This window comes from Saimiri boliviensis, chromosome 1 (genome assembly GCF_048565385.1).
Source record: "Saimiri boliviensis isolate mSaiBol1 chromosome 1, mSaiBol1.pri, whole genome shotgun sequence".
NCBI classification, from domain to species: Eukaryota; Metazoa; Chordata; class Mammalia; order Primates; family Cebidae; genus Saimiri; species Saimiri boliviensis.
In genome coordinates this window covers 246,786,342-246,799,735 of record NC_133449.1, presented here as the reverse complement: position 1 = coordinate 246,799,735, position 13,394 = coordinate 246,786,342, and the positions used below count along the sequence as shown (strand labels likewise).

The 13,394-nt window shown below is 39.0% G+C and overlaps 1 protein-coding gene across 3 annotated transcripts in view; it reads right to left on the bottom strand.

Annotated features, from left to right (window-relative positions):
- The window catches only part of ELOVL7 (ELOVL fatty acid elongase 7), a 105,296-nt gene that overhangs the window by 34,192 nt on the left and 57,710 nt on the right, over positions 1-13,394 (bottom strand). For all 3 annotated transcript variants that reach the window (XM_074385731.1, XM_039467990.2, XM_074385733.1), the window contains one exon: positions 3,363-3,460. In XM_074385731.1, the coding sequence (XP_074241832.1) occupies positions 3,363-3,426 (64 nt within the window). In that variant the 5' untranslated portion in view covers positions 3,427-3,460. The remainder of the gene's footprint in view (positions 1-3,362; positions 3,461-13,394) is intronic.

The following is a 13,394-nucleotide window of genomic DNA, read 5'->3' as shown; positions in this document are numbered from 1 at the left end:
TCTGATTTATCACGAGCTTAATAATTCTTTTCTAATAGTGTCCCAGAGAGAGAGCACAGGGAAAGTAGAATGCCACATACATGAATATTAATGAGCTTTTCCATCAACTACTTGTAAGAGTGTTCTCTCAGCAAACTGACACAAGAGCAGAAACTCAAACACCGTATATTCTCACTCATAGGTGGGTGTTGAACAATGAGAACACATGGACACAGGGAGGGGAGCACTACACACTGGGGTCCATTGGGGGGAAATGGGGGAGGGGCGGGGGGTGGGGAGGTGGGAAGAGATAGCATGGGGAGAAATGACAGATACAGGTGAGGGGACGGAAGGCAGCAAACCACACTGCCAAGTGTGTACCTATGCAACAATCTTGCATGTTCATCACATGTACCCCAAAACCTAAAATGCAATTAAAAAAAAAAAAAGAGTGTTCTCTTCTTAACTAGCATGTACTGGCTCAAACAGTACGCCTTTAAGATTCCAAGTACCAATAAAATGAAGAAGCTGGAAGGAAAAGCAAACATGTATCTTTAGTGCTTTTTGAAGTGCTAAAGGTTCAGAATGGCAGCAATCTTACTCATACTCCATCTTCTTGCAAAAAACGATCATGACTAAGTTTGAAAAGTCATTATTTCTAATCAAATACAAGGAAAGTTGTATTTTTAAACATTTACAACTTTTTCATTTCTCCATAATCAAAAATGCTACCATAGCATTATTTCAAAATCTCACATTTCACATCTAAGAATCCTAATAAATCCTCTTATTGCTAAGTATTAATTAAACCATTTTTTATTCTGTAGCTGTGGAATTTTTCCATATGAAATAACTATGGATAACCACCACTTCTCTAGCAATCAGGACCAATGAATATCAGTAAGTTTCCTTAGGCTACTCAGGATTAGGGCTAAAGCCAAGAATACACTTCAAATTCTTGGCCCTTGGTCATAAGTTCAGACATTTTCAGGGTAAGCAAAGTAAAACTGGACTTAAGATGGCCATAAATGATTCCTAATGGCTCTCAGAGATCAATACTACACTAAGTAGAAGGAAAAAATTTTCCTGTTACACCTCACAGGGTTTTCATAAAGTGGCATATCTCAAAATATTTTAACCCTTTTAGACCATGGCTGGGAAAAGAAAAAAGAAAAAAAAAACTTTAAGTGATATACTATATAAAGAGAATTTTCAGATGAAATCTATTATCTGTAACAACCAGCACCACTATTTATGGTGGGATACTTCCGAAATAGCAGAGCACTTTCATGTATGGGATCTGGTAGCTGGAAGATGCTATTCTCACTTATGTTTTGCTAATAAAGAAACAAAGACTCACAGCCGATAAATAATGTGTGTAAGGTCACCTAGCTGGGCTACATAATTGTCAGACCTTAAATCTAGGTCTTCTCACTCCACATCCCTATACCCTCTCTCTCCTCCCAAATCTTCAAATCAGCATAACTTCAAATACAGGTATTCTTTGCCTTCTTCCTGCCTCTCTTCCCTCAACTTCCCTGCACCATTTGCAATGCTGTTTCCACATCTCTCTCCACTCCACATCTGATCTAATTTTATTCAGCAATTTCAATGTAGGTATTCCTAATCAAAACTAAGGAGTTGATCCATGGATAAAAGTGGAAGTGGAATTCTAAAGAAATTCATAGTAAAACATTTTTAACTTCTAGGACTACATAGATATTTATCATTGTCTACATCTGTTTGGCTCTTCAGTTAGGTTATTGATTCTCTTGGATTCTAGGAGTCTCTTGGATTCTTCTATTTGGGATAGTGACATCAAGAATTGGACAGCAAGAGATCTGCTCTTCTAAATAACTCTATTTCGAAAACTGCACCCAAATCTACTTGCTTCCTAAGTTCAAATAGTGAGAGTTCAGGTAGCAAGGCACACCTCTCTTTGAAAAGCAATGAAAATATTAGTATTTAAATTAATACTGATTTTATGAGAACTACTGTACACCTTCAGAGAAGGATGACCCCCAAAGAAACTTGAATGTTCCCTGTATCATTATGTTGAAAAAATAAAAAAAATAAAAAAACAAAGAGGAAAAGATAGACAGAGTCACTATGTTTTCCCTACCACAGTGAAGCTTCTGTATGAGATACTTATAAAGAGCCTTGGCATTCCTCAAAGGAAAAACTGTTGGGAACATTTTTAGTGAAATAAATTTGGTCTTTAGCAGTTTTGGTCTTTGCAACTGAGAAAGCTACAAACCATGAAACAGTGGATCTTTGCTGAAATCATTGTAAATTTGAATATAATTTCAACTGTTGTAGGTGCCAAGAGGTGATGCATTTCCCTCCTGAATTTGGTAGACTTGCAATTTCTGGTTCATAGGTAAGAACCAACATAAAGTAGTGATGGTGGTGAGTACACATAGCTCAGTTATCTCAAAAATAACTCAAATGCTAAATGCCAGAATACTACAACTAATAATCAGAACACATAGGTTCTAGTCTTTTATGCCATCAACTAACCATGACTTTGAGGTCACATTTCTTCAACTGTAAAATGAGGCACTAGCTTTGATGATATCTAAGATCCACCTCATCTCTAAGATGCTCTGATTCTTTGTCTGTTTTGAAATTTTACATTTGTTCTGCTTTTAAAACTTTAAAAAATGGTTATAAAAGCAACACACATTTGTTGTGATGTAAAAATAGTAGACAAATATAGGTAAGTGAAAATTATCAAAGATCCTACTACCCAGAGATAACTGCTAAACCCCATGAAAGAAACGTATGGGGTATTTTATAACCTGCTTTCATTTAACATATTTTAAACTCCTTGCTATGGCATTAAATGTTCTTCTAAAACATTGACTTTTAAAATAAATGGGCAAGGGTACAAGGCAGGCATATCAGAATCACTCAGGGGTGTCCTAGCCAGTCGTTCCCTGGTTTTTCTGTTCCCTGTTCTCTCTGATACATTTCTGGAGGCTGCGACTCTTTCATTCAAGAATCACCATGGATAGAGCCATTGCTGGCAGTAACTGTAATTTCCCTCAGGAGCACCAAGGAAGAATCAAGCCGAAGAGCACTGTCCCTCCAAAATCACTTTTAATGGTTACTAAATTGGAACAGGCCAACATTTATTGATCACTTCCCTTAACTGGATATTTAAGCTATTTTCATCACTGTAAACCTTGTAATGAACATCTGTGTAGCTCCTTCTTTGTACATATCTGTAATGAAACCCACATACTTCCTCTTGGTTAACTAGTAATAAGGGACTGTTAAGTTGCAAAGTCTCTCATTTTGTTCCAATGAAATCCTATTAAATACTATAATCTGGCATAAAAAGGAAGGATGAACCTCAATTAGGAAATGTGGTTACTCACCAGCATCTTTCATCCAATTATCATAAAGACGCACAGTCCTCGATGTAAGATCGCTGAAGGCCATTTTCCACAGGATTTACTGAGTCTTTCAATGGGTTCTTCAGTAAAATAAAACAGAAATGAGTTAAGATCTCTAAATGCAAATAAAGTCAAGCTTATAGTAATACAATATTTAAAATGCTAAAAATTTAATATGAAAAGCTGGCAAAACAACAAACTTCTACTGAGGGTAAATGCATTAGTAAATTACTTTAAACCCTGATGTAGTTGCCAACATTTCAGAATTTCCATTCTTCTACAGATATCACTAACTCCACTGAAAAAGATGAACATTCTATGTATAAGATTCAAAAACAGTAAATGACTCTAAGAACTTTCACAGGAGCAGCTCTCTTTTGTGATGACAACATCGATCAGGAATAGACTGCACTTGAAGTGGCAAAGCTGAAGCAGAAACCCAGAAGAAGAAAGTCAAGAGATAGAGCAACTTTCAGAGAAGGTAAACTGAACCTAGACTTAGAGCTCATCTTTAGGCCTCAAAAAGTCATCTATATGCAAATTTCTATAATTTAAGTAGAATAGACAGAAAGAGGGAAAAAAAGGTCTATAAGAGCTAAGGAAAACTGCTTAGTTTATCTAGACAGATAGGCAAGAGTAAGTGGAGAAAAAAAATCTTCTGAAAAAGAAGACCAGTGAGGAGAAACCAGTCTTATTATTAAAAGATGTTATAAGGGGGAGGACCCAAGATGGCCGACTAGGAACAGCTCAGGATTGTAGCTCCCAGTGAAAGCCCAGAGGGTGAATGGACGCCGCATTTCCAGACAGATTTTTATTGCCCACAGAGAAGGAGATTCCCAGGTGGAGGAGCCCCACCAGTTGCCAGCATGGCTGTTTTAGCCAGTGCGGCTGCTTTACCAGCGCCCTGGCGCAGTGACTCTCTGTACAAAAATACACTAGTCCGGGTGCCCTTTTAGCTGGCGATTGGAGACCCAGGAAGGTAGATCGCCCATTTATCTGATTTAAAAAGGAACTTAAACAGGGAGCCAGGCCAGGAGATTCCTGGGCAAAAAAACTGCCATGAATCTCAGTGCCACTGTTTCAGCCAGCGCAGTGAGTCACCACATGGGAAATGACACAGATCCTGGTGCCTTTTCAACAGGCAACTGGAACACCTGGGAGATAGTCAACCGTTCAACTAAAAAAAAAAGACTGAGTCGGAGAGTCAGGTGATCATGCTCGGCTGGACACACACACACACAGACACACACACACACATACACACACACACACACAAACATCAGTTGAAAACGCTCTGGGTTGAGAGTTTCACGGCAAGCACAGCGGAACCCGGGACAGTCCAGCTCTGTGGGAGAGGGGCGTCTGCCTTTACTGAGACATTCCACCACTATGGAGGTAGTCTGCCATCGCTGAGGCAGCCCACTGTTGCCGAGGCAACCTGCCATTACAGAGAGAGTCTGCCATTACAGAGGCAGGCCACCATTGCGGAGGCAGTTCTAACTATACCCATATAAACAGGACTGCAGGGAAGATCACACGGCAACTGGGCGGAGCCCACAGCAATTCAGTAAAGCCACTGCAGGCAGACTGTGACTAGGCTGCCTCCTCGCTGGGCAGGGCAGCCCTGAAAAAAAAAAAAGGCAGTAGTGCAACGGGAACTCATAAATAAAGCCCTAACTCCCTGGGACAGAGAACCTTGTGGGGGAAAAAAAAGGAGTTTATGAGTTCTGCTGCAGCAGACCTAAATGTACCTGCCCAGCAACTCTGAATGAACAATGGAGCTCACAGCTCAGCACTTGAGCTCCAATAAAGGACAGACGGTCTTCTCAAGCAGCTCCCTGACCCCTGTATGTCCAAAGAGTCACCTCATAAAGGAGAGAACAGACTGATATATGGCAGGTGTCCTTCTGGGACAAAGATAGCAGAAGCAGAAACTGGTAGCAACCCTTACTCTTCCGCAGCTGCTCAGGTGATCCCCAGGCAAGCAGGACATGGAGTGGACCTCAGCAGTCCTACAGCAGAGGGGCCAGACTGCTGGAAGAAAAACTAAAAAACAGAAATAACTTCATCATCCCCAAACTGGAAGTTCACCCAGAGACCCAATCTGAAAGTCAGCAACTACAAAGACAACAGGAGGATAAATCCACAAAGATGGGAAGAAACCAGTGCAAAAAGGATGAAAACATCCAAAACCAGAATCTCTCTCCTCCTACAAGGGATCACAACTCCTCACCAGCAAGGGAACAAGGCTGGATGGAGAATGAGTGTGATGAAATGATAGAATCAGACTTCAGAAGGTGGGTAATAAGAAACTTCTGTGAGCTAAAAGAACATGTTCTAACCCAATGCAAAGAAACTAAAAACCTTGAAAAAAGATTTGACGAAATGCTAACGAGAATGGACAACATAGAGAGGAATATAAGTGAATTGATGGAGCTGAAAAACACAACACAAGAACTTCACAAAGCATGCATAAGTTTCAACAGCTGAATTGACCAAGCAGAAGAAAGGTTATCAGAGGTCGAAGATCAACTCAATGAAATAAAACGAGAAGGCAACAATAGAGAAAAAAGGGAAAAAGGAATGAACAAAGTCTCCAAGAAATGTGGGACTATATGAAAAGACCTAATCTACGTGTGATAGGTGTATCTGAATGTGATGAAGAGAATGAATCCAAGCTGGAAAATACTCTTCAGGATATTATCCAGGAAAATTTCCCAAACCTAGCAAGGCAGGCCAATATTCAAGTCCAGGAAATAAAGAGAACAACACAAAGATATTCCTCAAGAAGAGCAACCCCAAGGCACATAATCGTCAGATTCACCAGGGTTGAAATCAAGGAGAAAATGCTAAGGGCAGCCAGAGAGAAAGGTCGGGTTACCCACAAAGGGAAGCCCATCAGACACAGCAGATCTCTCAGCAGAAACCTACAAGCCAGAAGAGAGTGGGGGCCAATATTCAACATCCTTAAAGAAAAGAACTTTCAACTCAGAATCTCATATCCATCCAAACTAAGCTTCATAAGTGAAGGAAAAATAAAATCCTTTGCGAACAAGCAATTACTCAGAGATTTCATCACCACCAGGCCTGCTTTACAAGAGCTCCTGAAAGAGGCTCTACATATATAAAGGAACAACCAGTACCAGCCACTCCAAAAAAATACCAAATGGTAAAGAGCATCAACACAATCAAGAATCTGCATCAACTAATGGGCAAAACAGCCAGCTAGCATCAAAATGGCAGTATCAAATTCACACATAACAATATTAACCCTAAATGTAAATGGACTAAATGCCCCAATCAAAAGACACAGAGTGGCAAATTGGATAAAAAGCCAATACCCATTGGTGTGCTATATCCAGGAAACCCATCACACATGCAAAGATACACAAAGACTCAAAACAAAGGGATGGAGGAAGATTTATCAAGCAAATGGAGAGCAAGAAAAAGCAGGAGTTGCAATTCTCATCGTTGATAATATAGACCTTAAACCAACAAAGATCAAAAGAGACAAAGAAGGACATTACATAATGGTAAAAGGATTAATGCAACAAGAAGAGCTAACGATCCTAAATATATATGCAGCCAATACAGGAGCACCCAGATATATAAGACAAGTTCTTAATGACTTACAAAGAGACTTAGACTCCCACACAATAATAGTGGGAGACTTTAACACCCCATTGTCAATATTAGACAGATCAACGAGACAGAAAATTAACAAGGATATCCAGGACTTGAACTCAGACCTAGAACAAGCAAACCTAATAGACATTTACAGAACTCTCCACCCCAAATCCACAGAATATACATTCTTCTCAGCACCACATCACACCTACTCTAAAATTGACCAAGTAATTAGAAGCAAATCACTCCTCAGCAAATGCAAGAGAATGGAAATCATAACAGTCTCTCAGACCACAATGCAATCGAGTTAGAACTCAGAATGCAGAAACTAACTCAGAACCGCACAGCTTCATGAAAACTGAACAACTGAGTCTTGAATGTTCACTGGATAAACAATGAAATGAAGGCAGAAATAAAGACGTTCTTCGAAACCAACGAGAATGAAGACACAACATACCAGAATCTCTGGGACACATTTAAAGCAGTCTCTAGAGGAAAATATATAGCAATAAGTGCCCACATGAGAAGAAAAGAGAGATCTAAAATTGACACCCTATCATCAAAATTGAAAGAGCTAGAGGAGCAAGATCAAAAAAACTCAAAACCTAGCAGAAGACAAGAAATAACTAAGATCACAGAAGAACTGAAGGAGATGGAGACACTAAAAACGCTTCAATAAATCAATAAATCCAGGAGCTAGTTTTTCGAAAAGATCAACAAAATAGATAGACCACTAGCCAGATTAATAAAAGAGAAAAGAGAGAATAACCAAATAGATGCAATAAAAAATGATAAAGGGGATATCACCACAGACTCCACAGAAATTCAAACCATCATCAGAGATTATTACAAACAACTCTATGCACATAAACTAGTAAACCTGGAAGAAATGGATAAATTCCTGGACACTTTCCTCCTCCCAAGCCTAAACCAGGAAGTTGAAACCCTGAATAGACCAATAACAAGATCTGAAGTTGAGGCAGCAATTAAGAGCCTACCACCCCCAAAAAAAGCCTAGGTCTAGATGGGTTCACAGCTGAATTCTACAAGATATACAAAGAGAAGCTGGTACCATTCCTTCTGAAACTATTGCAAATAATCCAAAAAGAGGGAATCCTTCCCAAATCATTTTATGAGACCAATACCACCCTGATACCAAAACCCAGCAGAGACTCAACAACAAACGAAAACTTCAGGCCAACATCCGTGATAAACATAGATGCAAAAATCTTCAATAAAATACTGGCAAGCTGATTGCAACAGCACATCAAAAAGCTTATCCATCATGATCAAGTAGGATTCATCCCAGGGATGCAAGGCTGGTTCAACATATGCAAGTCTATAAATGTAATTCACCACATAAACAGAACCAAAGACAAAAACCACATGATTATCTCTTGATGCAGAAAAGGCCTTTGACAAAATTCAACAGCCATTTGTGTGAAAATCCCTCAATAAACTAGATATTGACGGAGCATATCTCAAAATAATAAAAGCTATTTACAACAAACCAACAGCCAATATCATACTGAATGGGCAAAAACTGAAAACATACCCTTTGAAATCTGGCACTAGACAAGGATGCCCTCTCTCACCACTCCTATTCAACATAGTACTGGAAGTTCTAGCCAGAGGAATCAGGCAAGAAAAAGAAATAAAGGGTATTCAAATAGGAAAGGAGGAAGTCAAATTGTCTCTATTTGCAGATGACATGATTGTATATCTAGCAGACCCCATTGTCTCAGGCCAAAATCTCCTGAAACTGATAAGCAACTTCAGCAATGTCTCAGGATACAAAACCAATATGCAAAAATCACAAGCATTCCTATACACCAATAACAGACTTAAAGAGAGCCACATCAAGAATGAACTGCCATACACAATTGCTAAAAAGAGAATAGACTACCTAGGAATACAACTAACAAGGAATGTAAAGGACCTCTTTAAGGAGAACTACAAGCCACTGCTCAACGAAATAAGAGAGGACACAAACAGAGGGAGAAACATTCCATGTTCATGGTTAGGAAGAATCAATATCGTGAAAATGGCCATACTGCCCAAAGTAATTTACAGATTCGACACTATGCCCATCAAGCTACCAATGACCTTCTTCACAGAACTGGAAAAAAACACCTTGAACTTCATATGAAACCAAAAGAGAGCCCACATAGCCAAGTCAATTCTAAGCAAAAAGAACAAAGCGGGAGGCATCACACTACCGGACTTCAAACTAATACTACAAGGCTACAGTAATCAAAACAGCATGGTACTGGTACCAAAATAGAGAAACAGACCAATGGAACAGAACAGAGGCCTCAGAGGCAACACAACATATCTATAAGCATCCGATCTTTGACAAACCTGACAAAAACAAGCAATGGGGAAAGGATTCATTGTTTAATAAAAGGTGTTGGGAAAACTGGGTAGCCATGTGCAGAAAGCAGAAACTGGATTCCTTCCTGACACCATACACTAAAATTAACTTCAGATGGGTTAAAGACTTAAACATCAGACCTAACACCATAAAAACCCTAGAAGAAAATCTAGGCAAAACCATTCAGGACATAGGTGTAGGCCAGGACTTCACGACCCAAACACCAAAAGCGTTGGCAACAAAAGCCAAAATAGACAAATGGGACCTAATCAAACTCCACAGCTTCTGCACAGCAAAAGAAATAGTCATTTGAGTGAATCAGCAACCAACAGAATGGGAAAAAATTTTTGCAGTCTACCCATCTGACAAAGGGCTGATATTCAGAATCTACAAAGAACTAAAACAGATTTACAAGAAAAAAACAAACAAGCCCATTCCAAAGTGGGCGAAGGATATGAACAGTCAGTTTACAAAAGAAGACAAACATGAGGCCAACAAACATATGAAATAATGCTCATCATCACTGGTCATTAGAGAAATGCAAATCAAAACTACATTGAGATACCATCTCACACCAGTTTGAATGGCGATCATTAAAAAAATCTAGAGACATCAGATGCTGGAGAGGATGTGAAGATATAGGAACACTTTTACACTGTTTGTGGGCATGTAAATTAGCTCAACCATTGTGGAAGACAGTGTGGCAATTCCTTAAGGACCTAGAAAGAGAAATTCCATTTGACCCAGCAATCCCATTACTGGGTATGTATCCAAAGGATTATAAATCATTGTACTATAAGGACACATGCACACGAATGTTCATTGCAGCACTGTTTACAATAGCAAAGACCTGGAACCAACACAAATGCCCATCAATGATAGACTGGACAGGGAAAATGTGGCACATATACACCATGGAATATTATGCAGACATCAAAAACGATGAGTTCATGTCCTTTGTAGGGACATGGATGAACCTGGAAACCATCATTCTCAGCAAACTGACACAAGAGCAGAAAATCAAACACCGCATGTTCTCACTCATAGGCAGGTGTTGAACAATGAGAACACATGGACACAGGGAGGGGAGCACTACACACTGGGGTCTGTTGGGGTGAATTGGGGGAGGGACAGTGTGGGGTGGGGAGTCGGGGAAAGATAGCATGGGGAGAAATGCCAGATATAGGTGAAGGGGAGGAAGGAAGCAAATCACACTGCCATGTGTGTACCTATGCAACTATCTTGCTTGTTCTTCAAATGTACCCCCAAACCTAAAATACAATAAAAAGAAAGAAAAGATGTTATAAATCTGCAATAAGTAGGACAGTGTGGCACCGGGACATGGAAAGATAAACGAATGTAATAGAACAGAATGTTCAGAAACACACTAAATACACTTGAAAATTCAGAACTATATTTCAGTAAGTAAATAAATATTTCAGTAAATAAAATCTACCTAAGATGTGTATTTTACCATATTTTAATACCTCTAAAATCAGGGCTTACCTTACAAATGAATGGTATATCATAAAATTACTGATATTTTTGTTTCAAAGCCATGTGGTGGGAAGATGAAAAAGTTCTAGAGATGATGTTGGTGATGGTTGCACAACAATGTAAATGTACTTAATGCCATGGAATGTCACACTTAAAAATAATTAAAGTGGTAACTATTTACATTAAAATATACATATCTGTAAAAATAACAGGTATATTTTACCACAATTAAAAAAAAATCAGCCAGTCACAGTGGCTCATGCCTGTAATCCCAGCACTTTGGGAGACCAAAGCAGGCAGATCACCTGAGGCCAGTTGCTGGAGACCAGCCTGGCCAACCGTCTCTACTAAAAATACAAAAATTAGCCAGGTGTGGTGATGGGCTCCCGTAATTCCAGCTACTCAGGAGGCTGAGGCAGGAGAATGGCTTGAACCCAGGAGGCAGAGGTTGCAGTGAGCAGACTGCACCACTGCACTCCAGTCGGGTCCAGCCTGGGTGACGGAGTGAGGCTTGGTCTTGAAAAACAAAAAAAAATCCTCTAGGGTTGCCACAAGAAAATTCAGACTTTCCTCTAGGATTCTAAAGTAAAGCCATTTTATTTACATAAGTATAAATGAAATTATGTATATGTATATATATGGCATATGGTATATGATAAAGTCGGCATCTCAAATCAGTAGACACCGAATTACCAGACATTATTCACTAAATGGTGTGGTACACCTGGATAGCCATCTGAGAAAAAAAAGTTTCAATCTAAGTGTTATATTATAAGCCAAGATAAACTACAGATCAATCAAAGATTTAAGTAAGAAAAACAGAACCATGAAATCACTAGATGACACAGTAGAAGACTTTTATAACCTTGTAGTGGGAAAGGCCTTTCTCACTAAGTCCTAAAATTCAGAAGAAGGCTAACAATACTTTTGAGGTTTTGGGACAAAAGAAGAAAAAAAAAAAGAAGGTTAACAAATTTAATCATAAATGGCAAACAGAAAAAAATATGTTCAATTCATATTATACACAAAGGCTACTCTCCTTAATAGATGAAGAGTTTCTAGAAATTGATAAAATACCTTTAAGTCCAGAGGAAATGGACAAATTCCACAGAAAAGGAAATACAAGTTGCATTTAAATGTATGAAAAGTTGCTTAACTAACCATGTTTAAATAATCTGCAATATTTTTTATCTAGTGAAGAGGCCAAAATCCAAACATTTTTTTTTTCAAATGGGCCAAAATCCAAACATGCATTACCTATATTGGCAGGAGTGTGGGAAACTCTCTCTCTTCATGCATTACTGGTAGAAGTACAAATTAGTGTAACTCTTATTGAGGACAATTTGGCATTATTGGTCAAAATTATAAATGCATACCTTTAACACAGCATTTCTACTTCTAGAAATTTATCCTGTAGAAATACATCAGAGTAGCATATATTCAAGTTTATTCATTGCAGCAGTGAGAGCAAAAAACTGGAAATAATCCAAATGTCTACTAATAGAGAGCTGGCTAATAAATGATAATTGATTTAACACCATGAAATATTATGCCATTGTAAATAAGAAGGAAGAACCTTTCCATGTGCTGATATGGAAATATTTCTAAGATAAATCTCTATTTTAAAAAAGCAAAGAACAGTGGCTCACATCTGTAATCCCAGCACTTTGGGAGGCTGAAGTGGGCAGATCATCTGAGGTAAGGAGTTCAAGCCTGACCAGCATGGTGAAATGCTGTCACTACTAAAAATACAAAAATTAGCTGGGCATGGTGGCAGGTGCCTGTAATTTCAGCTACTTGGGAGGCTGAGGCAGGAGAATTGCTTGAACCTGGGAGGCAGAGGTTGCAGTGAGCAGAGATCATGCCATTGCACTCCAGCCTGGGCAACAAGAGCAAGACTCCAACAAAAAAGGAAAAGAAGGAAAGAAAGGAAGTGAAGGAAGGAAGGAAGGGAAAAAAAGCAAAGGAAGTACAGAATTTAAAAATGATAACCTTGTATATAAAAGGAGAAAAGGCATAGGAATACCATTTTACATTTACTCATAGTTGTATAAAAGGAACTCATAAGAGGTAGACATGAAAAGGGAATGGGGTACTAACTGGGCAGAAGGAATAGAAGAAAGATTTTATACCGTTGTTTTTTGGCTCATGTGGACATTTTACCCACCTAAAATAAAGAATAAAATCACCTGTACCTTCACTGGAACATTCCTATTTAAAAATTCATACACAAATACACATGCAAACAAAAAAGAAATTTGGTCTAAATTCTTTAACAGTCCATCCCCTCCAGAGGATTTCTCCAAGTCCAGGAGAGCATGTCGGCATTGCCTCTGTTTTGATATACTATCTTCTAGGCAGAGTCCAGACTCAAGATTGGCTGTGGTGATGCCAGGGTCTTGCCAGTCAGCCTGGACTCTTATTTCCCTAAAAGATCATGTCTCACTTCTGTGGCAAAAGTGTAATGTGGGATTGGGAGCAGGGGCTCTGGCCTCACAATGACCTTGGCTTTTCAA